General features: G+C 41.3%; 1 protein-coding gene across 11 annotated transcripts in view; it reads left to right on the forward strand.

The window, feature by feature from the left end:
- LOC119172807 (phosphatidylinositol 4-phosphate 5-kinase type-1 sktl) overlaps nucleotides 1-25,589 on the forward strand; it is a 93,008-nt gene that overhangs the window by 50,633 nt on the left and 16,786 nt on the right. For 6 of the 11 annotated variants that reach the window (XM_075893460.1, XM_075893458.1, XM_037423955.2 and 3 more), the window contains exons 13-16: nucleotides 7,742-7,804; nucleotides 17,022-17,144; nucleotides 22,622-22,826; nucleotides 24,252-24,382. In XM_075893460.1, the coding sequence (XP_075749575.1) occupies nucleotides 7,742-7,804; nucleotides 17,022-17,144; nucleotides 22,622-22,826; nucleotides 24,252-24,382 (522 nt within the window). Of the gene's footprint in view, nucleotides 1-7,741; nucleotides 7,805-17,021; nucleotides 17,145-17,824; nucleotides 17,994-22,621; nucleotides 22,827-24,251; nucleotides 24,383-25,589 lie in introns of those variants that run through there. The other 5 variants (XM_075893461.1, XM_075893456.1, XM_075893457.1 and 2 more) reach the window with 4 other exon arrangements.

The raw sequence follows: 25,589 nt of genomic DNA on the forward strand, positions 1-25,589 counted from the left end.
GGCCCAGATGATTTCAGCGAAAATGAGAACAAAGGGACGTTAGTCACGTTGAGAAAACAATCAAAATAGATCTTGACAACTGATCCTACAGTAACAGTAGGAACGTGCTGTTCCTTGTTTTGAGCTGCTTGTTTCCACAACTTGTCACTTAACTGCCAGTAGTCTAGGCAATAAGAAAGCATCGCTGATTAAGAAGATTGGTAAACAGTAGCAGCAGTAAAAAAATTAGGCTTTTGGGACATTTTTGGCATTATATCTATCTGCTGAGTGCAGCATTTGCTGGTTTTAGCTGCTCATGGAAAGATGTCAAGCTTTTGAATCACATAATTTGCTCGTTATTTTAACTTGGCTACCTCTTGGGACATTTTCTATAACTGCGGGCAATAATCTAGCCATTGTTTTATTTTAATGCTGTTCGGAACAATCCAACAACCTGTCTAAAAGGTAATGATGTTGGGCTTCAGCTGCCTAACCTACTTTTCAACCACCTTTGCTACTTTCAATGGATTATGTTTCAATCCATGTTGCATTTACGATTCCCGCTGTCTACCTTTGTTCTTGCAGTGCTCAAAAGCATAGCCTTAAATATCTGTAATAATGAGCAGAAAGGGGCAAACTATTGTTAGGATGCGAGTTTGGACACTGCCTATAGAAGCACACAAGTCTTATATCATTCCATGGTGCAGTGACCTGTCAGGCTACATCAATCATAAGTGGTTGTGTTCTAGTAATGTAGCTATACTGATAAGGTATATCACCAGGCTAGTATGAAAAAATCCCACTGATATCACAGCTCATGTCTTATACATTTACCTTAATATCTCTATTATTAAACAATTGTTATCAATGATATTGACATTTTGAATGATCTGAACACCAATTCATCACTGAAGTCTAAGGTGTCATTTGGCTTTATTGCCTCTTTAAACTATGCTCTACTTGACACCAACACTAAAGTAGCTTCAGCTAATGAAGTTTGACGTAATAAGACAATTTAGGTATGCAGAGCAGTTATATAAAGGTATACCTAGCATTGCTGTAAGCTATAATGAAAAGTCTACTCCTAACATAACTTTCCCTGTGTGCTGTAATCTCTCACAAGACACCTGTTTTAACCAGTTACAATATACTAAAAGCTTGTTACAAGTTAACTGCTGCTATGACTAGTCAGATTGAGTTGCTTGGCTTTTTTAACATGTTTTGCAAGTGTTCGTACCCCTACTATAGGCAGCAACTTGCATTGAATGAAAGCATTGTAAGGAAAATGCACTTTAGGGCATCACTTTGTTTGTAATTTTCACTTTCAAGTTGTCTTACTCCAAGCAGGAACATAGCAAATGTAGTTTATAACAAATTAGGGGCAGATTGCAACATCTCAACTTTGTCACATTTTCGATCTGCTGTTACCCCTTAACCTCTTGCTTTCTTTTAACTGACGCACATGCTGCTACACACGATCAGAAGTGCTGCTTGGTCTCACCGTGCGAGCTTCTTCGTTGGCGTAAAAGCCTTGACGTCGGCATCATTATCTCCTAAATAACAGAACCAGCTTCATCCACTCCACATTCTTTCACGTTTAAATTGGTCGTGTTTTCTTTTTATTATGTATTAATGTATTTGCTATTCCTCAAGGGCTCCGTACAACCGGTATCGATTGCGTGAACAGTGTCCATCAGTGTTCACCGCTGGGCATGATGATCCTTGTCGGCTTGTTTTTTTCGGCAAAACAACCGAGCGTAATTGCGACTGCATGCAACAAGAGCGGGCCAGAAGCAAAGATGCAGATATTTGCATACTACTCCGCTACTTTCTGGACATCCACACACTACCACCTTTTTTTTTACATCTTTTTTTTTTTAACCTCCTGCCACGTTTTTCGTCCTCCCGGCGTGTTTGCCTTTTTCCTTCGTCGTCGTGCTCACTGTGGACGTGTGCTGTGTGCGTGCTGCCCCCTCCTCATTTTTGAATGGTATGGGAAAATGTGAAAAATCTTGTTGCACCCTGTGCTTTTTAATTGCACCATGCACTCGCATGCAGTGGCCATGGTGGTGGTTTTGGTGACTTTGTAAAAAGCATTGGCAATATTTTTTCCTGGTGCCATGTACTTTTTTTTTCTCTCTATTTTGGCTTTGACAATATTAATGCCCTCGTGGCTTCTAATGGCTTTGCTTCTGTTTGCTAAAGTGTTTTAGCAACCTTAGGCTTTTGATTTATGTCAGCATTATCCTTTCAACATTAAGAGTTATGCTTTTCAAATGGTGTTGAGCAGCCAGAATAAACATGTCCTCCTTCTTGAGAACCATATCTCTTTCAGTTTTGCATATGTAGATTCTTCTTATTTTTCCCTTTTACTGTTGCTTTAGTAACGCGTTAAAAGACAAAGCTAGCAGTTTTGAACCTTTGCCGGCGTCACTTTTGTTCGGAGGTGCTGCAGTCTGAGCTTTTTGAAATTCTTTGTAGCAGGTTTTGCTGTGATGACATGATCACTTAGTCATAATCCTCTCACACAAACCGAACCAAACAGTTTTAAGTGGGCTTTAGTCATTCCTTTTATCGTTCCTTGAAAAAAAAAAAAAAGAAAGCAGCTTTCAGCGTCCTGAATTTTACTTGTTGCCCTGTTGCTTTTAGCTATTGTGTTCACCATGGTCGAGTGGTCCTAGCTTTTTCTAAGACCACTCGGCTAACGCGATTTGTTAACATGACCACCGCTTGAGTTTTGCCTAAATGCAGCTACAAAATGCCCTCACAGCTATCACTTATCCACACACCTACTTGGCAGTACATGGATTCACTTAAACCTCTTTCAGACTTTGATTTCTAGCCTCTTAATGGAGAACATATAGAAATGATTCCTCAGAATAGAAATTGTAGTATGGTGGCAATTATCGCCACCTAGGTACCACCTAAGTATCATGATTTGTTTATTTGTGTAATATTGTATAGTAGTATTAAGTAGTTTATTGCATGAAGCTCATTACTCTTCTCAAAGATCAACTCAGAAGATTTTTTTACCACGTCTTGGTAGTTGCAATTCTATGTTCCAGAGACACTATGTGTGGGATTGTAGAAATGCTGAGAAAATGCTAGTTTAGGACCAAATAATATGCTAGCCTTGCTTCAGTGAAATTTATAGCCCGTCACAGCCTAAGAATAAATATTAGCTCTGATTACGTGGCCGCATTGCCCATATTTTTCATGCTTCCGCCCTGTTGCTACGTCAGGCTGCAAAAATGACAAAACGGAACAAAGCGTTGCCAAACACTCCGAGCTGCTGCCGCTTTGGTGCACGTCAAACGCCGCGCAATCACAAAGTTCAGCTGTTTCGATTGATGAATGGCGAGGATGATGTTGTGTCCGTGTGGATAAGAGTTGAATTTTATATTGGTTCGTCTTAACCATTATGTCATAGCAAAGGGCAGCCCTAGTTGAATGTGCATAACACAAATAGATATTAGTACACTTTATTTTCCATTCTTATCTTGTCACAAACTGTAATGCTATCACAGTACCTAAACAAGCAATTCTGCTACACATGACTTTCATCGAATCTCTTCGTCACACTGGTATGACCAACCGTACATTCTAAACAGTGAGATGGTGACTGTATATATTATGTGGGGTCGTGTCTGCTTATTTATCATTCTTTGTACTTCGTCTGCACCAACAGTTTTGTGTTTGATAAAACTAGGCATAGATTACGACCTTGCAGATATGGTATCTCATTTCTCAACTGCATAGTTTTCTCTCAGAAACTTCAGTGCTGATTCTGACACAGTTGGTATCCGTATGAGGCAGTGTTTATGGTGATTTTTGGACGGGGCCACCACTTGTTGCCAGCTAGATACAAGAAGCGAATAGTGCACTTCAGAAGCTATGTAACGAGTCAGCTTAATATGAGAAAATGCCTCCATTTGGACATGTAGTCACTTTTAATTCATAAAAGTGCTCGCTGGCGAGCAAGACTCGCAGCCCTAGAGGATGGCAACAGACCAATGTTAACAGTGCACTGTGTGGCTGCTTTTCACAATTTCGTATTGCATTGTACAAAAGGAAAAACGGGATAATAAAAAACATTGTGCTATAAAAGCCGTTCCATGCAACTTAAGGTTCAGGTAACATTGATTGTGAGCCGATTCGAGAACTCGGTGGCTGTGCTCGGCTTTACCACGCCTAATGCAATTGAAATGGGCTCAAACTGCGCAAGTGGCTGGCAGTGGTTGGTGTGCAGAGTTTCCCACATGTGAGGTGAACATCTCCTTAATATTCAAGACCTCCTAGAGGCTGATGTTCATTAAGGTAAATTGGAAAATTATTGCAATGTATACATTGATAAGAGTTGGAATAAATTATCTATTTTTAAATTTTGAATACTAATGAGTTGTGCACTGTAGGTGTGGTCGACCCTGTAGAGGTGGTTCACACTTAGGGGAACGCTCTGAGTGTGCGCTGTTGTGATGCGGCAAGCGCTGGAGTCGGGCAGCTCGCACACGCTCTGGCACTTGAGAACGGAATATCAAACAGCATCTGCTGCTGCAATGCATGGTGGCCACATTTTCTGGAAGCATGCTACTCAAAGGGGCGGGGAGTTTGTGGATTTCCTTGTTACTGAGAGGACTTAGCTGATAATCTCCTCTAAATGTTGTAAAACGTGAACATGTGATCCTTCACTGGCAAAACAGGGGTTCTACAAACTTTTTTGGAAAGCATGCTTTGTTTGTTCTTTCTAAAGACTAGCATACTGAGAGCATGCACATATACTATTTCTTCACTGCATGTGCGTCCGTAATGCACAATACCAAGAAAGGCAAAATCTGCTCGAAACGTCCTCAGTCTCCTAGCACAGCCACAAAAATGTAACCCACTTCCCAACAAAGCAGCCATTGTAACCCACTTCCCAACAGGGCACACCATTGCAGCAGACAACGGGGCTCAACGATATGCATTTCGAGCGTTTGTGCCGGTGCGAGCTGCTCTTGGCGCACGACTGCAGTGCTTGCTGCACCACAATGCCACGCGCTCCAAGATTTCTTCTAAGCGTGAAACAACCTGCACATGCAGCCAACAATGCAACATCACTGCCCATCCCACGATTGTCTTCATGGAAAGTAATTTCTAGTAGCAGCATCGTGCAGCATCAGAACACTAGCTCAGAAACGTCCCACTCATGCTGCCGGATACCTGCACCGGCATCTGTTATACACTCCCATCATTCTTGACACGTGGCTTCATGTAGTACATGATACATAATGGGGAAGCGAGGTGTGGCTGGCATGAGGTAATCATTAATGTTCACGGGTAAAGAATGCGTGCGTCTTTTAAGCTCATTGTTTTTCATAGTGATAGAAGTGTGCTGAGTAATGTGCCCTGCAAGATTGTGGATTCTGATCCCACCGACGCAAAGTGTGATTTTTCGTCCACTTTGATTACTTTCAATTTAAGTCAAAATCATTACGCTACAGTCTAAGAAACTAGAGATAATGCCCCTTATGCTTCTCTTGCCATAATTGTCTGTTGATTTAATTAGTTTTGCTCTGTAAGTGTCATTGAGATCTATTGTCCTCAAAAAAATTGCCGGAGTTTGTCTTTGACACGTGAGAGCAGCAAGCAGCAGTGAAAAAAGTCGCTTTGTGCTGTCTCATAAAATCCATGTACTACCAAAGGTTCTTATGGGTAATCCACATGAAGACTTTTAAGTTCTCATGCAGTAATCATACAATTGATTAGTATACAATCACCACTGCAGCAAATCATTTGTTAGCATCTTTTCTGAAGCATGACAGGTACACATTGAACTTGAGTCATGAGCTGAAGGTTGCCATTGGTACTGGCATTCACTTTAAGACAATTTAAGTTTTTTTTTTACTTGAATTAGCTAACCCGACTCACCATCTCTTCACTGACATCACAGAGTTTTCACATTAACACGCTCACTGTGGCTGGGCCACCGATGGGTCACAGGCTGTGCTTCTCCTATGCAGTCACAATGTTACGACCATGCATCTGCTTGCTGATGCGATGACTTCATCAAACATGAATGCATAGATACGATTGTTGGTTCAAAAAGGAATGTTTTTCTGGTGTTAGATGCCATGACTCATCGGTGACGTACCGGAGGGTCACAGCACACCTGGAAAATATACCGAGTGGCCCACCGGTGCGTAACTCCGCACATAAAAGGAGACCTCAAGAAAGCTTGCCACAGTGAAGGTGTTAAGGCACTCCGAATTTAACACATTGAGGCATATTAAGGAAAATTTCAAAGCCTTAATTAAATGTGCTTATATGTATAAGGGCAAAAGGTTCGGGCTTTATATACTCTGCTAGCTACTTATTTAGACCACTAAACTGCTTGTGTTTATGTGTCAGTTTATTCTTTATAGTACATCTCTCTGCCAATGATAGTTTGTTCATTTTTTTGCATAATGAAGGAGCCCGGGTGCAGCAATCGTAATTAGATGTGGGTTTTTCGTTTTGTTTTCGAAATATTTATGTAATGAATGTTTCCCTGCAACCTACATGGTGAATGGTTACGTGTATCTGTGCAGCTAACCATACACAAATAGTTTAATGGTGCCCAGTTCTTGTAGCCTGATATTGCTGTTTTAGACAGCTTATATATTTTTTTCGAAAGTACATACTGGCAAAATCATCATTGTCACTATTACCCGCCAACATTACCATAAATATGATTTGCCGCTGTAGCACATGGTAGCGTACTGGTTGTGCACCTTTAGTTTCATAACTAGTTTGTTCCATTGATGTACGTGCAAATAGTTATCAAATAGTTTGAGCGTATGAAAGGCATGCTAATAAGAATATGTATAACTGGCACCTATTGTGTTGTCTTCATGCCCAGGAACCACAGAATGCCTAAATGCTATTACACCTGTTTCTGCTTGCACAGATACATGTACTTTCTTTGTGAAGTGTTAGCTTTCTAACATATCTGTATACCTCTGTCATAGACTGACTAAACCACTGCAGTAGAAGATTACTAAGAAAACCCATAGTAAATAATGGTACATTGAAGCTTCTCTGTTCTTCACAGCACCTTGTGCTCTTGAACGTTGGAGTATCGAATACTTTACACTGGTGTGATAAACCACCAGTGCAGCCATTAAAAACATGCCACTGACTTTACATTCGCAACGTAAAAGGCAGATATCGTTCTGCATTCACTGTTGTGCCTTTAGAGGGAACAGCAAACTAGTGAACTAACTGATGGGTTTCAATACAGCAAAGAAAAAGAAAAAGAATGGGAGTGAGTCAGTTGCGAGCAGTGCGCAGAAGGTGCAGGTTGGCAAAGATTGTCTCTCTGGTGAAGTTAAGCATTTAAAAAAAAGGTAAAAATATGAAGGAAAACCTGCGTGCAAATGTGGAAAGCTTCTTGCTATTGGCCTTTCCTTACAGTTTCACCATTTAGCTTCAGACAGCAGTGGGCAAGTGGAACTGCTTTGGGAAGTGTGTGCCTTTTCGTAACCCTTATGTGCAAATGCTGTGTTGTCACTGTGGTGACCTGTGGTCACTGTGTTTCTACACTCGTTGTCGTTGTTGTTATTGTCACTGCTTTGGCGACCATCTTGAAATTGAAATCCTTTTTTTTTTTCTTTCCCCTCTCTTTCTGTCTTTCTCTCATCTTGCATCCGCCTCACACGTTTTTTCCCACTTTGGCTTTCTTCCTCCTCCACCTTTCCTCAACACTGCCTCCCTATTTCTTTTCCCATGAAATCCTCGAAACTAGTGGATCTCCCTGAAATCAAGGGCCCTCATCGCAAATTTAGAGCCCTGGTCTCTAGTGTCTTAGGTAGGCTTCACGAGATTTTTTTACTTACACCCCTTTTCCCTGCTCCCTTCTCTTACGCTTGCGCCTTTGCTTGCTGCCGGGGCTTTGCCTGTGACAGGTACTGGTTAGTTAGCGCTACCTTGCCGACCGCGGTCGAGCGAGGTCTTACTCTGGCGCTAGAAATTTGCACTTCGCTCTTGGTCTCTCTTGTCAAAGCCACTCACTCACATCGGGCCTGCTGGGCTTATCTCTCCCTCTCTCTTGTCTTGGAACGCAGGCTTTGCATCCTGGCTTGAGCCTTGTATGCAGGGGCATGCGAGTTATTTTTTTCGATGCTTTCACAGTAGCTTTCTCTCGCCTGCTTGTTGTTGGCGGTGCTATGCTTCTGCCTCAACTTTCAATTACTTGGTCTTTCCTTTGTGTTTGTGGAGTTCCTGCTGGTGGTAATGGGTTCTCCTTTCTTTGTGTGTGCTTGGCCAGTTGTGTGCTCAAAGAATGATTGTACTTAACCATTTGCCCAATGGAGGATGTTTTATGTGCTTAGTTGCCATATGAAGATGGCTTTAGAAAGCTACTGCCGCATTGGCTTATGTGTGGAGTGGAGTGGCTGCATGTTATGAGACAGTTGTACAAAATTTAGTACTTGGTTTATATAGTCAGGGAAAATGACAGTCGTGTAGTGTCTTGTGTTCTGGTAGCATCTCATGTGCATAATTGTTGTGGATGAATAACTTTATTTTAAGGTAATATTAAAGGTTATTGTTGAATGCTACTACCTCTGTAGCCACCTAACATGCTCCGTTTTCATAGGTCTGCATTAACTATTTGAGTGTGTATCAATTCTAGAGTATTATTTAGAACTTCTTGCTAAGTCCAGTAATACAGCATATTAAGTTTCACTGAAAGATTTGAAAGAGACGATAAGTTGTTCAAGCTTGTTTACATTTAACTTGAAAGGCATCAGTTTTACAAAGTTAAATACTGGAGAAAGGCACTTTTGTGTAGCATAGACTAAATGGCATTAAAAGGGTAGTGCAACACTTTTCTAACCAAGCATCATCTGGCTTCATTATTGGAGTTTATAGCCTCGCAAATTGACTGCCTTCAACATTTTTAGGATCGGTCAGTGGCAAATGGATTTACATTGATTTGCCACCACAACTGTAATTGATTTCTCTCTTTTCCTGTCTCTACAAGCACGCGGCAAACCAAGCAGGGAGGAATGTTGAAGGATCGCTGACAGCAAAAGTTTTGTTTGCGGCTTTTTTACAGTGATTTGTTGCTTCGCGTATGGTAATGCCGAAATTGAATCGTAAATGCTACAACGCATCATATAATTTATGCTAGCATCATCGATTCGTAACGGTTTTGCATCAGTTCAAAACGGCCATCTGATTACCACAAGAAACTAGCACCGTCCCACAGCGAGGCAGTGCCTGAGACTACCTGCGCTCAACCTTCGGTGACGCTGAACGTGCTGTTTTGAAACTGGGGGACCCGCGGGTAGTGGAGAATGAAAGGATGTGGATGCTTTGAGCTTTGCGCCCTCAGAAAAAAGAAAAGCCCGACAACCTAGCGAGACGGGTGACGAACAATAGTCTCTGCCGGGTGCCAGTTGGAGTATTGTGTGCGCCGTACAAATGTTCTTTGACACCAAAAATACTTGCTTTTCCTGTGCGATGTCTTGAGGGGACCCCCTGTCTACGTCAAACCACTGAAAATGAATAATTGGATGAGCGCGCACCCTTATTTCAAAACCAAGATAAATTATTTTAAAGCCAACGCTCGTCACTAATAATCGGTAAGAGGTGCCCCCCGCATGGAAGACTCAAACAACACAAGCATCTCAAGTTCCCAAATTTGGTGTCAGGGGTCCTTTAAGGGGGAAAGAAGTTATGTCCCATGTGCCTCGTGACGTTGGGCACTTTTTTTTTTTTTTACACAGGGCTTGCTTTCAATATGACCGCGAGCGCACACACGGGAACTTAGTGGCCTTCCATGGAGGTCTCGATGACTATGTTCACTGTGTTCAAATCAGCCAACGTTCGTGAATTTTGGTATATGATGCTATCATTCGGGCATATGGCATCATTTGTAGAAAATAGGGGGAACGATTTGTAGCTGGCTTGCAAAAGTGATTGTTAATTCCAGGTCGCATGTTCTCAGAAGCGTCGACTACCAAGCAGCTGTGTTTTCTGATCATGCTGAAAAAATGTCGCAGGGCCCCTTTAAAGCAACTCTCCCATCATCGCCAGTAGTTACAGTATTGTTTCTTGCTGTAAGAATTCGCAGCGCTATTTCCTCAATGGGAAATTAAGAAGTCAAGCTTTGGGCTCAGCTGTCATTGGTCCATTCCAATTATTTTGGCTAATCGACAGCTTTTTAACAGCTTATAAGTTATGAAAGAAACAGAAAGAACAGAAACAAGTCAAATCTACAGTATGCTATAATTTTAAGTTTGGGGCAGCCCAGTGCACTTATCTGATAACGCTTATGAGAGCTGCAAGTACAGTGCATCTGGCAAAACAGAACATTATTATTGTTCCTCAATGTGGCAAGGTGGAAGGCGAAATACAAGCTGTACCATTCGCTATGAATAGTAGGCGTGCAGTGGGCGAGACAGTTTGAAGCAAGTAATGGTCAGGTCGATTGCAAAGACATTATTTTTCACTTCTGTATCTACTGTGGTCACAAGGGAACACAGGGATGCTGCAGTCAAACACAAAACCAACTAAAACAGAGGCATATGATAGGGAACGCAATTCTGTTCAAGTGATTCCCAATTACAAATATTCTTCTGTATTTGGACATAATTTTGAACAAGCAAAGAGCTGTTTGATGTTTTAAGTTCATGCTTTTACCAGCTGCAGACTTGCAGTAAGTGGCACTTGTGGCTGCTTTTTCATAGCATTCTGCTTATTCATTATAAGTTAATTAGGCTACTTAGCTCATTACATGCAACAAGTTAATGCAAAAAAGGAGCCTATGAAGCTATCTAATATCCCTGTCACACAGCAAATCTAATGTCATTTGCAACGAATGACATCAAGCGAACCTAATGTCCTTTTACTTGCGTGCTGTCACACGACAAAAAACAAACCACATTTTAAAATAATGACTATGACCTTTGCCGTCCGGAGCTGTGGATTTTGGGAGAAATAAGAATATACTAAAACTTGCATGTAACATGCGTATATCCACAAAAATAATTTTTATGGACAAAAAGGTGCTCTTAGAATGTAAACGCGCTCGTTTTACACAACTTGCCACAGCTGCGTGACACACTCGAAAACCCAACATGGTCGACGATATGACCAGGCGTGAGTGCAGTGAACTGAAGCGGGAAGCATGACCGACTTCCCAGCTACAGAAATTAGACTGCAGCAGCGAGTTTGTGTTGTCACCACCTGGGACACCACAACACATGCAATCGTATGATCAAGATATGCGATAGAGGCAACAACGACTACAGAGAAAAAATGAACCGAGGCCGGCGTCCAGCCGCTGTAGTTGAGAGCAGCTCTACATTTTTTATTATTATCATTAAAGAAACTTTCATGAGTGCTATTATGTCATGAAACCAGTAATATGTTGATCTAGTAAAGAATAAGATATTTCCAAATAATAAATGTTTTGTATGCACAAGTTAACACTCATCACCCAAAAAAGTCCCTGGTGTCGGGACTACTAATTGAGTCCGAAATCGAATGCGAATGCGAATGTGTTTCGGGAACTCATTCGACAGAAAATGTTGTTTTCATCAAATGGCATTAGTTTCTCTGTGTGACAGCAAACAAATGACATTACAAATAAATGACATTTGCCGTGTGACTGGGGTATTAGTCTGTTGCTTTTTAAAGATAAAAACTTATGTGTGACAGATGTGTGCTATGAAGCACACATGTACTGCTATGTGCCTTAGAATTGTAAGGATGTTTGTACATTTCCACATGAGCATGCCTAATGGCATTGAAAACCTAACATCATTTACCACAAAATGCATTTTCACAATTCAGTCAAGCATTGAGTCTACTTTCGCTACCGAATGAGAAGTTGCAGCTGTATGCAAAATAACATTCTGAAGTTTATTGAAATCTACACAAAAAGCGCATATCAATGTTTTTAGTTGTGTTTTGTGAATATTTTCCCGCAATTCAAAAACAAGTTTACTGCTTTCAGTGTTATCACAACATTTATTGTTAAAAATGTGCTTGGCAGCAGGACGCCAACTTGAGATATGATGACAGCAAGCAATTTATGCAAGTTAAATAGTCATTAGCACAGTCACCCGAGATGAACTGCATGAACCAAATGCAGTAAAACATATTAGGGAACAAAAATGTCACTAAAATTTTTGGGCCACTGGAGGTGTTTATGTCATTATGTGCAGATGTCATTTGCTGCAGCAAATGCCATTCGATCTGTGGTGGTGCTACACAGAAAAAAGTAATGTCATTTGTATATGATATAAATGTCAATTATTTTAAAAAAATGTCCAGAAAAGTTGTGGAAGGTAGCTGTAGAGTGGTAGAAAAGTGAAGCTATTTATTTTAAAGGACTTGCAGGAAGTCGCTTCGCTCAAAAACATGAAGAAATTTTATATCGCAGAACATGTGGCCAACATAAGCCTAGACAATCTGCTTAGCCAGTTGCCACAGCTCATAAAATGGGCACTAGTACTATAAATACAAGCAACATGACTGACGTGGCAGAGCCACTGAACGACGACGCTAAGCTGCAACAAGTAATGCATTTAGTGGTTTTGTTGTTGGCAAGGCAAAAAGTGTGCATAAGCCAGACGAAGACTTGATCCTGGGATCAATGAAGAATCAAGATGTGTTTGTTGCGTTTCTTGAGGCATTCACATAGTGATGGGGAGAGGAGGGGGCAGGAAAAGAAACATATCGCATCTATTGAGGTCTTCTGGAACGTGAAGTAACAGACGTACACGTGCAGTGTGACCACACACTTACAAAAGCCCAGAGCGCTCCGCATTTGTTCACTTTGAAATATGGTCTTGCAGATGTCCATGGGGGAAAATAGATTGCAACAGAACTGCCATAGCCTCATGAGAGCAAACATCTCCACCAGGGTTCGTTCCGCTCATGGATCAAATGCCATTGCTCCATATACATGCATAGATGTGCACAGAGATACAGAAGTGTCTGTCTATTTACATTATGGCCTACAACTCCGGAAGCCAGTGGCCACTGAAGTGAAGAGTAAAAGCATTTCGGGACAGCTTTGTGTACACCTGTCCTTGTTAAATTGAGTGATGCCTTAAAATATTAACATTAGTAGCATGTTTGCATGAATGCGGTTCATACTGAGAATGCCAAATGCCACCCTTTAAGTAGTCTTTGGAGTAGAGTGTGCTACATTCAGTTTGACTGTGACGGCAAACATGTTTCGCGAACTCATTCGATTGCTTAAGTACAATGAACTCTCAGTAAACAGAATTCTGTTAAACGGAATTGCTACGTAAATATCACAACTGCCTTTTATATTATTTGTTTCTGACTTGAATGCTGCAACCCAGTTTTTCTCTCAGTTAACGAAACTCCTGTTTAGTGTAACGCATTTTTCCGGTCCCATCAGGGTTCATTTAATGAGAGGCTACTGTAACTTCATTCTAATGACATCATATATTGCTGTGTATCAGCCACATAACATCATTAGATACAAATAGCATCCAATCGAATGACATTAAAATGTCCAGTGTGACAGGGATATAACATTTGAAACAGTGCTACAAAGTAGAAAAAGCACCAGAACTCGCTTCTACACATTTAAGTTATGTGTCAGCGACAGTACTGCAGGTCATAACAATAGCAAACGAAATAAATGCTGTGTTTTACGGCTAACAGGGTAGGTATTGATTTTGATTACGATGAATTCTGTTCGGCTTCACTTTCATATAGCATTGTCCAATGGTTAATCTTGATACTTCTGCATTCATATCACATTGGTAACTGTCAACTCTTTCAACCCTTGGTTGTAGCTGTTTGGGTGGCTGCTACGTTGCAGTAACATCTACACTTATCATGTGCATTTCAGTGTATGTTTTGTGTGCTTCATTTCACGTGCAACAATTAACGTTATGGAGGTTGAATGCTTCCATGACTGCTTGCGCTGGCAACCAAGTAGTAGTCCATAAAATCAGATTTTTTTTTATGAAATTTACATTGTATTCGAATGTAACGTGAAACAGTAACACAAAGTTTCAATAAAATAGTAACACGAAGTTTCAATGCACTTTCATTGTGAAACGTGATATGATCATGGCATAGAAGGTTATTTCGGTCTTATTACCTCCTAACTTGGCAAGTGACACATTCGCACGAGTAGCGGCCTACCTGGAGGTCATGAAAAAGTGATAATTTCTGCCAGCTTGCATTTTGGAAGGCTGCACCAAGTGCATAAAATTTTTTTTTGTTCATGCCTTCCTGTAGCAGATGTGTATCAGACAGGGAGGCCTTTCGTATTATCGAAGCAATCTGGCTGTCCTCTATTCGACAAGGAAGGTCACCATTCAGATCTATTCTGAATGGGAAAGAGAAAAGCTTCAACCCAAACCTATTTGAAATCTCAGCATCATGCAGCTTGACTAGCTTCTTCCTTAATGGTTAAAATGGCATGAGGTGTTCCGCTGCTGTTATGTGCTCTTGTCACCTCGAAAAATGTGTAGACAGGTTCTCACAAGTGTTCCCATTGAAAGATCGATTTTACCCAGTGTCTGAAACACCGCAGTTATATCCTTTCTTAGGTTTTTTTTTTTTTCAGCACTTCATATTACTGCAGTGAAGTATATCCAAGCAAGCTTTGAAGTGTGCTTGTAGGGCACAGCGTTTAGTATATCAAATGTAGAGGTGATTAGGACTTCAATATACATGTAGCACAGGCCTACTTGTGCTTGCTATTTCTCAGGGGACCCTACAGCTCTTCAATATAGCGAATAATTATGTATTCAACTGCGTTCAGTTAATGTATAGGCTAACATATTATGACAGTCATTTCTGCAGCATTTTCACACTTCTGACACTTAAGCGTGGAAAAATATGATAGGTTGGAGGTTATGCTAGAGGCACAGGAACACATCGTGTGAGCGAGCACTTCACGAATGAAAGAAAGTAAACCTAACATTCAGCTTAGAAGGTTGGCAGATTGGGCTAGTTGGTACTAAGATTCAAGACTAGGGTGTGGTTCTAACGTTAAAGATGAATAAATCCTTTTTATTCGGTGTTGTGGTGAGCCACAAAAACAAGTTTTTTTGTGTGTGATCAAGAAAAGGTAGCTCGTTCGTTGGACATTTTATCGCAAGATCTGCACGTGGATGCATGTGCCACACTGCATGACTAGATGCTCTTTTGAGTGGTTCACTGCAGAGTAATTTGTATTTTGCGGAACAAGCTAACGTCTGCGTAGTTTGAGTCTTGTTTGTGCCATTGTAATATGGCAGCCTTGCCCATATTAGCAATCATATAGTGAAGCATGGTCTAGAGTGATCTTGATGACTACTCTGCATTTGCTGAGTGTACATTTTCTCACATGATCTCGTCGACTTTAGTGGCACCAAGTGTCTCAGCAGAGATATGTCTGTTTTGGTAAAAACAAAAACACCGTCTCACGACACGTGTTTAAAGGGGGACCTGGCAGCATCGTGTAATATTATGCCCCAGTGGGATTTTTTTTTTCTCTGGTTCTAAGGTAACTGTGAAAGGTAATTTAAAGAATATGTTAAGCCCATGAAAAAGAAAGAGCGAAAGAAAAGGCCTATTTTTATATCATAATTATTTATAAACTTCTTAATTTAGTTGGGATCATTTGGAAAGATTTTTGTCCTGCAGTAGATGTAACATAAACCGAGGATTACAATTATCATTGCAATTGTTGCTTCCGATGCATTTGGGAAGCTATGGCAGATTGTTAGAACATTATTTTTGCCGTTATTGTTCTATGCGTCCTTGTCTACTCATGCTTGCTCTTTTTGTATGAGTTGTCAGTATTTATTGTTTAGGCATAATAAATCATGTGATAAAATTGCTACAGGAAATACTGCATCAAAGCTGTGTGCTACATATAATCTTGTGTGAGGTGTGCAACCATTTGGAGGAGCCTGAATTGATGGCAAGCCTAGCATGATATCAAAGGAAGAGCTTGCTTTGTGTAAACTATTGGACCACCCACCTCTGGTGTTGATATTAAAATGCTGTTCACTTGCAGTGCAAGAATCTGAGACCTATGAGTAGCTTTAAAAAAGTTTAAAAGATGTGTTTGTTTGTGAAGTGCTCACTATGCACTACATATGCCTCACCTGTGCTGATGAAAATGCAGCAGGTTAAAATATCGAGGTACCCCATAGTTTTCACTACATCTGAATTATTACCAGGTCGTGTGATGAGCAAACATGAAATGAATACATAACATGCATAAAGGCCCCTTTTTGTTTAAAATTTGTCAAGGATTAAGAGCAAAACGCTAGTTGTGCTTGTGAAATAGAGCTCGGAAATGAATGGGCAGCACTTAATCACGAAAGATCTGTATAAAAGAATGGAGCGTATTTCGAACGTCAGCCTAATTTTGCTCATTAAAGTCGGCTTTCGTGAAGAAAAAAATTTAGCTTGAATTTCAGTTAGTTTCAGTCCAATCCGATCCCTACATTCCATACAAAATTGTAGGGATTGGGTTTGCTGCTTGCTGTCTTTGATTTGAAGTGTCACCTTTCTGTTTGCATGCAAGAGGTCTGTTGTACTAACTACTAGTAGCGAGGGAACTTAGGAAAACCGTCTGCTGAAAACTGTGTGTAGTTTTTCATGTTTAATTGTGCAGTTATGCTGTCTCTTGCATTGTAGCGTGTCCGTCCAGCTGACACTTTTGTCTCAAAAGACCCGTTCTGTTTTTTACATGCTGGTGGACCAAGAAGTTTCATAACTGCCATGTCTTGTGAGCTCCACTTTCGATAGTTTTTTTGCCCTCTCTTCTTGGGCAAAGGTTTATTCGAAAACTTTCTGGAGCATCGTTCCTAGTGCGTAGAAGGCTGCACGAAAGCCTGCTCTGTTGTTCTTCTTCTTGCTTCTGCTTGGGAATTCCATATTCACCTATCCACAAGCTTTTCTTCTTTCTCTTCCTTTGTTTCTCTCTTCGTTTACTTGCTTGTTACCTTCTTTACTTGCAGGGGCATCCTGTTTGTTCGTGTGGTTTCTCTCATCAATGTTTCTCCCCCATTTTTTTCACACAGCACTGAAGCACTCGCCTTCAAAAAGGAAAGGAGCTCCAGGGAGAACACGTCAGGTTTCAGCCAACGAACAAGATGTCATCAAGGAGGAAACGGAAGCGGACACATCACCAGGCAAAGATCAAGGTATTTATCCAAAACCAATTTTCTCTTATAGGTGACTCCCTTTGCTGTATCGCTAACTGAAGTTAATGCGCAAAAATTGGTAATGAATTTTTCAATGTTTACTTTGTGGCCTCAATGTTTAGTTTGTGCTGTGAATAGTGGTGCCGAGCTTTCCCAAAGCTGCTGACAATAGCGGCATTAGGTGTCGGGCCTTGAATAGAATGTGTGACCTGGAAAGGGCAAAAACCACACTCTGGCCTTTTATTATTATTATTATTATTATTATTATTATTATTATTATTATTATTATTATTATTATTATTATTATTATTATTATTAATTTTGTATGTGTGTGAAGAGAACACAAATTAAAGAACACTGCCCATACAGAAAGCTTGTTGTTCTTGCAAAAGTGAAGGCACTCTTCGATACAGAATGGTTTGACATTGTTTTGTCCAGTTATGCTAGGTCTTGGCAAATAAAAACAGAGCACTTGCATTGTTAGAGATCTCGAAGAATCAGGCGCATTTGTTTGTTCAGGGGCAGCCCCATATTTTCTAGAACATTAACTCTGTGTTCTGTTTTTAGTTGCAAAGATGTCTCTGCATTGCTACTGCCATATTTGTTAGAGTGCATTTTATGTGTGGTCGGGAAGCGTTCTGGCCCTTCATGGTTGTGCATCGATTGTGGCACGCGTGAAGCTCGCAAGAGAAGCAGCCTGATCGTGCTTGACGAATGGAGGCGACAGCAGCAGCCTTAGCAGCAGTCCCCGGAAAGCTGCAGCGGACAACGCCAAGCCATGGCGAGGGCCACAGCCGTAGCTGATGCCGCCGCCGCCCCCGACTGCTAAGTCTGCGATTTGACCGAGATCCCGGGCCCACTCTCGTCGCTCGTTGGGGAGAGCTGCGCCACGTGATATGCTTTCCTGTGGACTCTATTTTCAATATCTCCTGTTACCTCTCGCCGCAACTTGTTTGGCCATTGCTGCCAGTTGCGGACGCAGTTCGTACCAGTTTGCCATTTACAGATAGGTCGGCTTCATGGAACAGAAATGTCTCGGCATATTTTTATGCAAGCTTCGCAGTGTGTAAGTTGTGCATAGCCCAGCACAGCTTATGTTTGTGTAAATGTGTAGCGATGTGTGGTATCCGATTTAAGACTTCGGCTTTAGCGCTATATGCGTCCGCCGAGATAGTAGGCCAACAGAAACTTAGGCCAAATCTCGATATTCAAAGAATTTTCCATTTTGCCTGTATTTCTTAGTAACATATCATGTCATTACACTATGTTCTGAATATTTGAATGCTTATCTGTTTTTGTCTTGCCTGTGAGGATAAGCTGTTGTGTACTTATGTACTTCTTTTAGATGTTCATATCAGTCCACGTTTTTAAGTGTGTGATGCACCTAAAGCAAACAATTAGTCTAGGGTTTGTGCAATTGTACAATATTACACAATGGGCTTTGAGCTCAACAGCGTACATTTAGCTGGTAGATATTACAGGGGGAAAAGTTACGACTCATGTCCCCACTTAGAGTTTGTGTTCCCAATACATAGGGGCAATTACAGTTAGTGTTGCTATACATATGGAAAGTTTTGCTGGCCATGCTGTGGCTTATTTTCTAGAAATAGTTGTCTTAAGAAACAACTATTTTGTGCAAGGTCACATTTTTTTACAGTACGATAACATTTAAATGTGCAATCGCCGTTCATGTTACTCACTTATTCTCTTTGTTCATGCTTGGTAGTGCGTGTTCTAGTATGTCATTCTACTGTTGCGGAATTGATTTTTTGCATTTATATATATGCTTAGAAAGCATTGTAACTCTTATAGTGTGCAAATTGTTATTACTTAAAGCTGCGAAACGTCCTTGCTATGATGTTGGTACTTTATGTTATTATCACTGTTGACTACACCATTGAAATAATGCCTACAGTAGGTGCCAACTGAAAGTACTGCCGTGTGCCTAATCTTATCACGACACACAGTAAGGTCTCCGTAATTGAAGATCATGTTATCTCAAATTACGTGTGAATTGCATGATTCAGGCAGTTTGTGTTATTTGACATGGGAAGAATGATTGACAATTCGAACAGCTGTAGCATATTTTTACCTTGGCCTGTAATTTCGAAAGCTAGGTCATTCTAACAGCTCTTGAAGTTTTTCTCACCAGCACATGTTTAAGTGCACCTCAGTAACAGTGTCAGACTCAGTTGAGACTTCCCAACAGCTCTGAAATTCATGACGATAAAAATTGCAAAAGAACTGTTCCTGCTGTCCATTCCATATGACAGGTTAGCCGAGCTATTGATCGGGCAGTTGTCAATTTGAAACATACTGGCTGGAGGATACGACATGTTTCTCGACAAATCTCACGTTGCCTTGGAAGCACACAGCCCGCGCGGTGTCTTTACGCAAAAAAATTGGTGACGAGGACATTGACTTGGCGGCACATATAGGTACTCATTATTGGCCTCTTGGTGTTTGGCCAATCTGGTTTAGCCAATAAGGGTGAAGATGATTTTGATATCGATGTAATTTGGATGCATCAAGCCTGGTCAAAAAATCAGGAGTGCCCATGCTGCAATATGATTGTGGAACTTGATTCTGGAATGTAAGTTCAAAAATATGGCCCTGATCACTGCAAACCATCCAATCAAGCATTCTCTCAATTGCAAGTGCTTTAAACAGAACGGTTTATAAACAGGCACTGCTTATATATGTGCCTGTACAACAAAGTTTCATGTGTTTTATCCCTAAGTTAATATTTAATTGGAATATATTTTTGTGCTACAGCATTTATTGAATTATCAAGGTTTTACTGTATTGTCACCTATGTATCACATAATGTGTGCACACGGGCCACCTATTTACTTAAGGTAGATTTGTCTGCGTAGACAATATTTTCGTTTAGAGAAGTGGCCACTTAGACACATACAAAGTGATACAGTGTCCATATCTAGACAGATTTCGTCCAACAATGTGATGTCAGTTCCAGAGCAGCCTGCAATACACACCGTCTCACTTGGCACGAGTGACTATGACAAAGGAGGATGGACAGGGTCGTTTACTAAGCTTAGTGTTGTCAGGAAATTCATATAATTTTATTTACATTGCATGTAGTGGTTGGTTTCAGAAACTGAAAATGCCGAGTGACGTGCTGCTTCTTGGCATTGGCAATCACACGAGCTTCTGAGCAATTGCTTCCTTGCTTCAAATCATAATTTAAACGCGCATTTATGAAACTTGATTTGTTTGTATAATTATTTGAACAGTACGAACTTATAGCTGTTGAATCCATGTGCTTTTATTCGGTGTGTGATGTATATTTGACGTGCCATTTCACATGGCAGCATCCTGTGATGATTGATGGCACGAAGACTTGTTAGCGTACTGTGCGTTTAAGCCACAAGGTTTGTGGTTCTCGTGCAGAAGTGTCCTTACATGTGTATAATTAGAACAGTCACAATGCATTTATTTTGGACGTGTCACGATCTTTCCGCTTCATTTGTCAGTGTGAACTGGCAAGTTTTATTTGGAAGTCTTTTAACCTATTTTGCTTTTTTTTAACTATTTATGATCATTTTGAAGTAAGTATTTACTCACAATTCAAGGAATTTGTTGATGCCACATTTTGAGTCAGATTTAAGCATGAGTCTGTTTCTATTTTTCTCTTTAATTTCTCAAGTTGAAGCATTCTGCATAGACAGACAGTTCTCATTGCAATGTTTGCCTTTTATTTGTAAGATTACTTTGCAAGTCCTTAATAAAGCTGTTTTCTACACTTCAAAAGATGCACTGTCCATTGCTTCAATTTTCGTGTTGAGCACTAATGGACTTCATTGAAGCAAAATGCATCAGTTCAGAGCAGATTAATTCCAGTCCTATGCTATTTTATGCTATAAATTTTTGAACTCCTACACATTCCCAGCAGCCTTGTTACATTTTATAGTAAGCACAATACTAGTCCCCAGAGGCACAGTTGACTATAAAACTAAGTGAGCTTAGTAGAGGTGTGTGTGTGTGTTTAGTTTTTTTCTGTTTGTATTTTTAAGGACAAGTTGAAAGTGAAAGATGTTCTTGGATGTGTGAAGGCTTTTTTAAAGCAAATTTTTTATTGTCTCATGCACTGGATTTGCGGATGCGTGTGTGAAGGCCTTTTTAAAGCAAAATTTTGATTGTCTCATGTTCCGATTTGCAGAGGCCGTTTTGCTAAATTGCGCAGTCACTGGGTGTATACCCTGACAGGCAACTTGAGCCAGTAAACATGGGATTCTTGTAATAATAGCATTTTTTCTCGTCATATTATAGACCAAGAAAGATTGCGTATTAATTGCATCATTAGAATTATGTTTATATGAGTTTACATTTCAATTACATCACTTTGTACAAACCTTTCCATCCTTAGCTTAAAATTTACTTTAAAGGAGCCCTGCAATGCTTTTTTGACATTGTCAGAAAACCCTGCCAATAGGTAGTTGAGGCTCCTGAGGACACTTGAACAAAACATAGCGCAATACGCAGCCTGTAATTTACAATTAGTTTTGAAAGTCAGGTAGAAATCACTCTATTTTCACTCTTCGAATGATGCCATAAGCATGAAGTCCACGGCCACTGCATGATCTGAGCACCATAAGCTACCATAGCCGCTGCAGGGTGCCACCATGTGTCTATGTGCTCTCGCAATCACACTGAAAGTAAGCCAAGCGTTCAGTGAGAAAAAAAAAGTGCTCAAGGCCATGATACACACTGACGAATGGACATAACTTCTTACCCCTAGTCAATCCCCCCTCCCTTCTCTGCGTAGCTTTCAGTGTGCTCTCTGGTACGAAAGGAGAAAAACGCTTGAGGCGCGCGACAAATCCACTTATCTCCGCTCGTGCTTTCGACATAATCTAAAAATTTGCGGCAGTCGATTCATGTAGCAAAAAACTTTAACAAAGCCATTTGATGGTTATTTTGAAAAGTTTTGTAGAGCCCCTTAACATTTACATGAACGTTGCTATACTCTTGACTCTCACATAAGCATGTGACCTGCCAAATTTTTTTGCAGTTTTCTTTGATAGCATGGATCACATGCAGAAGCATGTGATTGCCCTATATAATGAATAAAATTTCATTGGAAAAGTGTTGTGGGGCATTTTTTCTCGCAAGGTATGTGGCAGTTCTAAGTGATGAGGTAGAATTCAAGAAATGCTTAGGTGCTTTGCTGTCCACACCAGATCATTCTACCTTAAGGTATGTTTCATAGAAGAATTAACAGTGGCATTTATATACAGGTTAATTAACCGTGATGGCTACAGATATTGGTTAATTGCCCTGCTTGCTTTATCCCAGTGCCTGTAGCATAGTGTACAAGCCTATATAATAGATGCATGCATGAATCCGTTATTCTACCACATTTGCACTACTCCCGCAGTTGTATGAAAGGGTGTTGCTGAAGACTGTGATAATGTGGAATTCTGCCTTTGCCCCCCATTCCTGTTTATTCCAAACAGACTCGGACTTGCCAGCATCAGAGAAGAACTCTGTGTTCAAGTTCAGCGATGCAGAAACGGCAGCCATGATGAAAGAAGCCTTGAGCTTGTCTTCGCACCCCGCTGGCACAGAGCGGAGCAAATCCAACTCGGAACATGTGCCAAAGTCGGTTGTGCTACGTTCGCCCGCCACTGTTGTCACCATACGAGCCTCCGAAACAGTCAGGTAGTGGGTCCATTCTCTTCGATATTTAGCTTTTGGGGCATTTTTAGCTTTGTTTCATGCATAGCAGGCAACGCTGCAGAGGCTAGCTCTCCGACTCTTCCTGTAGTTTGGGGGTAGCTTATTTTGTCTATAAGATGGAGGGCAAGCCCTCTGGTATCCCAAAGCTAGCGACAGCATTCTTTCACGTCTCCCGAAATCGAGACTCTTCCCTAGATACCAACCTGCCCAAAGCCTGTGTATCAGGCACTGTGCGCACATCAAGGAAACTAGGGGGGTCGAAATTGACGTGGTGTCCATCACTGCAGCATGCGTTGCAATCAAATTATGGTTTTCGCACACCTCGGGAGGCTGGAATGATGAGCATTAGCCGCGTCAAAATTGTCGCTTCAAGTGTTGACACGACGACATGTGCAGCGTACAGAAACATATTTCATAGAATGTGCCAATACAGTGTGCCGGCACACATGCCACCTAGTGTGTCTCCTCAGCAACTCACTCAAGAAGATTATTGCCTCCAAGATAGGCTGTGGGCACAGCCATATCTTGAATGTCATGACCAACCATACGGCGAACTGCTTTGACAGCCGCATTTCGCATTTGCTGCACAGGGCACGATTAACTATGTGTTCCCAAGCATCTTCATGTAAATTTAATGAAACCAACAGACAATTAAGCCTAGGAAAATGTAGAGGGCTGTATTGTTTTTACTGTAGGGTAATGATTTGGACCTCAATTGAAATGGTTGCTTTTCAGTGGATGTGAAATGGTAGAGACCCATGTAAGGATCGATGTCACGGCGCATCGAAGAACACCAGGTGGTCAAAGTTTCCAGAGCCCTTGACAATAGTGTCCCTCATAATTATATCTTGGTTTTGGAATGTAATACCCCAGATAATATTGTTACCTCAATTAAAGAGAATTAAAAAGGGTAGAAACCACTCTCTGTCTGTGGGATATAAATCCAGTGTTCACAACCTTCGAGCGTGTTTGTGGGTTCCAAATTCAGCAACGAAACGAGTGATTGTCTTCCTTGAAATTTATTTGGATTGAGGTCAATATCATTACATTGTAGCTAAAAAAGAAACTACAGATAATGTACCCTATGTTCTACTTGGCTTAATTATCTGTTGTTTTCATTATTTATATCTAACAAATAAGCAAGCATTTCGAACAATTTCACTTTTTTCGTACTTACATGTAAATCTACCGTTTGGCCCCTGGCACCAACAACAGCTTTAAGTTTAGTTATCCTATCAAAAGCATAAACAATAAAAAGTAACTGCTCTTAAAAAAACGGTCAAGGTAAGACATTGACAGCCATGCTACCTGAGTAGTCTGCGTCGTTGTCTGCTGTAATAGTGAGTCAGGCGGCAAAGATGTGGGGTTCTATCTGTGTGTAACACCTGGTGTTGTGCGGTGTGGCAGCGTGAGCTCCCTGGGGCCATCTGCCGTGCGAAACCTGACGTGGACTCCCCCCCACAGTGTGGAAGGCTCTACCCCCACGCACACGGAAGGCACACCTTCATTTACCGAGTCCAGTTCCAGCGGAGACATCGGTGAGCACTTAAGCCGTACCTCGCTGTTTGCCTCATGCTTGCCACACTATCTTGCTCACCTCCCGTTGTAACTCGGTCTTCTTCTTCTTCTTCTCTCTCTCTCTCTCTCTCTCTCTCTCTCTCTCTCTCTCTCTCTTGTAAGAAGCTATGCATCATGTGCTATATTGTTTGACCAGTATGGATTGTTATAAGTAGACTGCTCGAGCACTTTTTGGTCCATCAAAATCTGTACAATTCATTCATCAGACACAGTCAGACAGACAGCGAACTTTAATAGAACTGGAGGAGTTACTGCAGGACCCTCTAATGAGGGGCCGTTGTAACCGCTGGCCACGCCCACGTAGAGGACAGAACGCTGTGACGCTCGGCCCGTTCCTGGGCCCTCTGGACTGTCTGGATATGCCTGCCGATTTCCATACTTCTTATGGTCTCCTCCCATTCGGCTTCGCTTGAGAGATGGTTGTTAGGCAGCGCGGGACATCGCCAGAGCATCTGAGTCATAGAGCAGAAGGTTTCATTGCAGTCAGGGCAGCTAGGGTCAACGTCCGCGTATATTTTACTTGGGAATCTCTGCGACGGAAAAGACCCTGTCTGCAACATTCTCAAGGTGGCTGACTGTGCTCTGCTGAGCTTCACGTGAGGAAGAGGATAGGTTCTTCTGCCAAGTTGTTAATGCATGGTTATTTCATTGAATGTGAGTAGTGTATCGTTCTGCTGAGTTCCTTCCTGCCCCACCATAGCCTCCAGACCGTCACAGCGCATAAGTTCTCGCGCACAATCATTGGCCAGCTTGTTGAGATTTGGGAAGTCTTCGAGGACGTTCTTCCCCATGTGTGCGGGGAACCAAGTGATAACATGATAACCTGTACAAGCCCTCTTTTCTAGAATGGAGGCCGCCTCTCGAGTGAGGTTGCCCGATCGGTAAGCTCTAATTGCGTCTCTTGAGTCTGTGTAAATGTAGGAACACTTTGGGTCAAACAACGCCAGCGCAACCGCGATGTGCAGTGGCAGAAAAATTGCTATATTTGTCAAACAAAACGTGTTTGTTTGGCACTCGTCAGCCCAAGACTTCGCAGTGCTTAACTACATCATATGCAGTCAATGGTGTACTTTTAGTCCTTTCATATACTACATTCTATATACAGTAGACTGTCAGTAAAAGAAACCTGAAGGAACCAGGAAGATATGTTCCATTTAACAGGAGTTC

Source organism: Rhipicephalus microplus, chromosome 4, assembly GCF_043290135.1.
Source record: "Rhipicephalus microplus isolate Deutch F79 chromosome 4, USDA_Rmic, whole genome shotgun sequence".
NCBI lineage: Eukaryota > Metazoa > Arthropoda > Arachnida > Ixodida > Ixodidae > Rhipicephalus > Rhipicephalus microplus.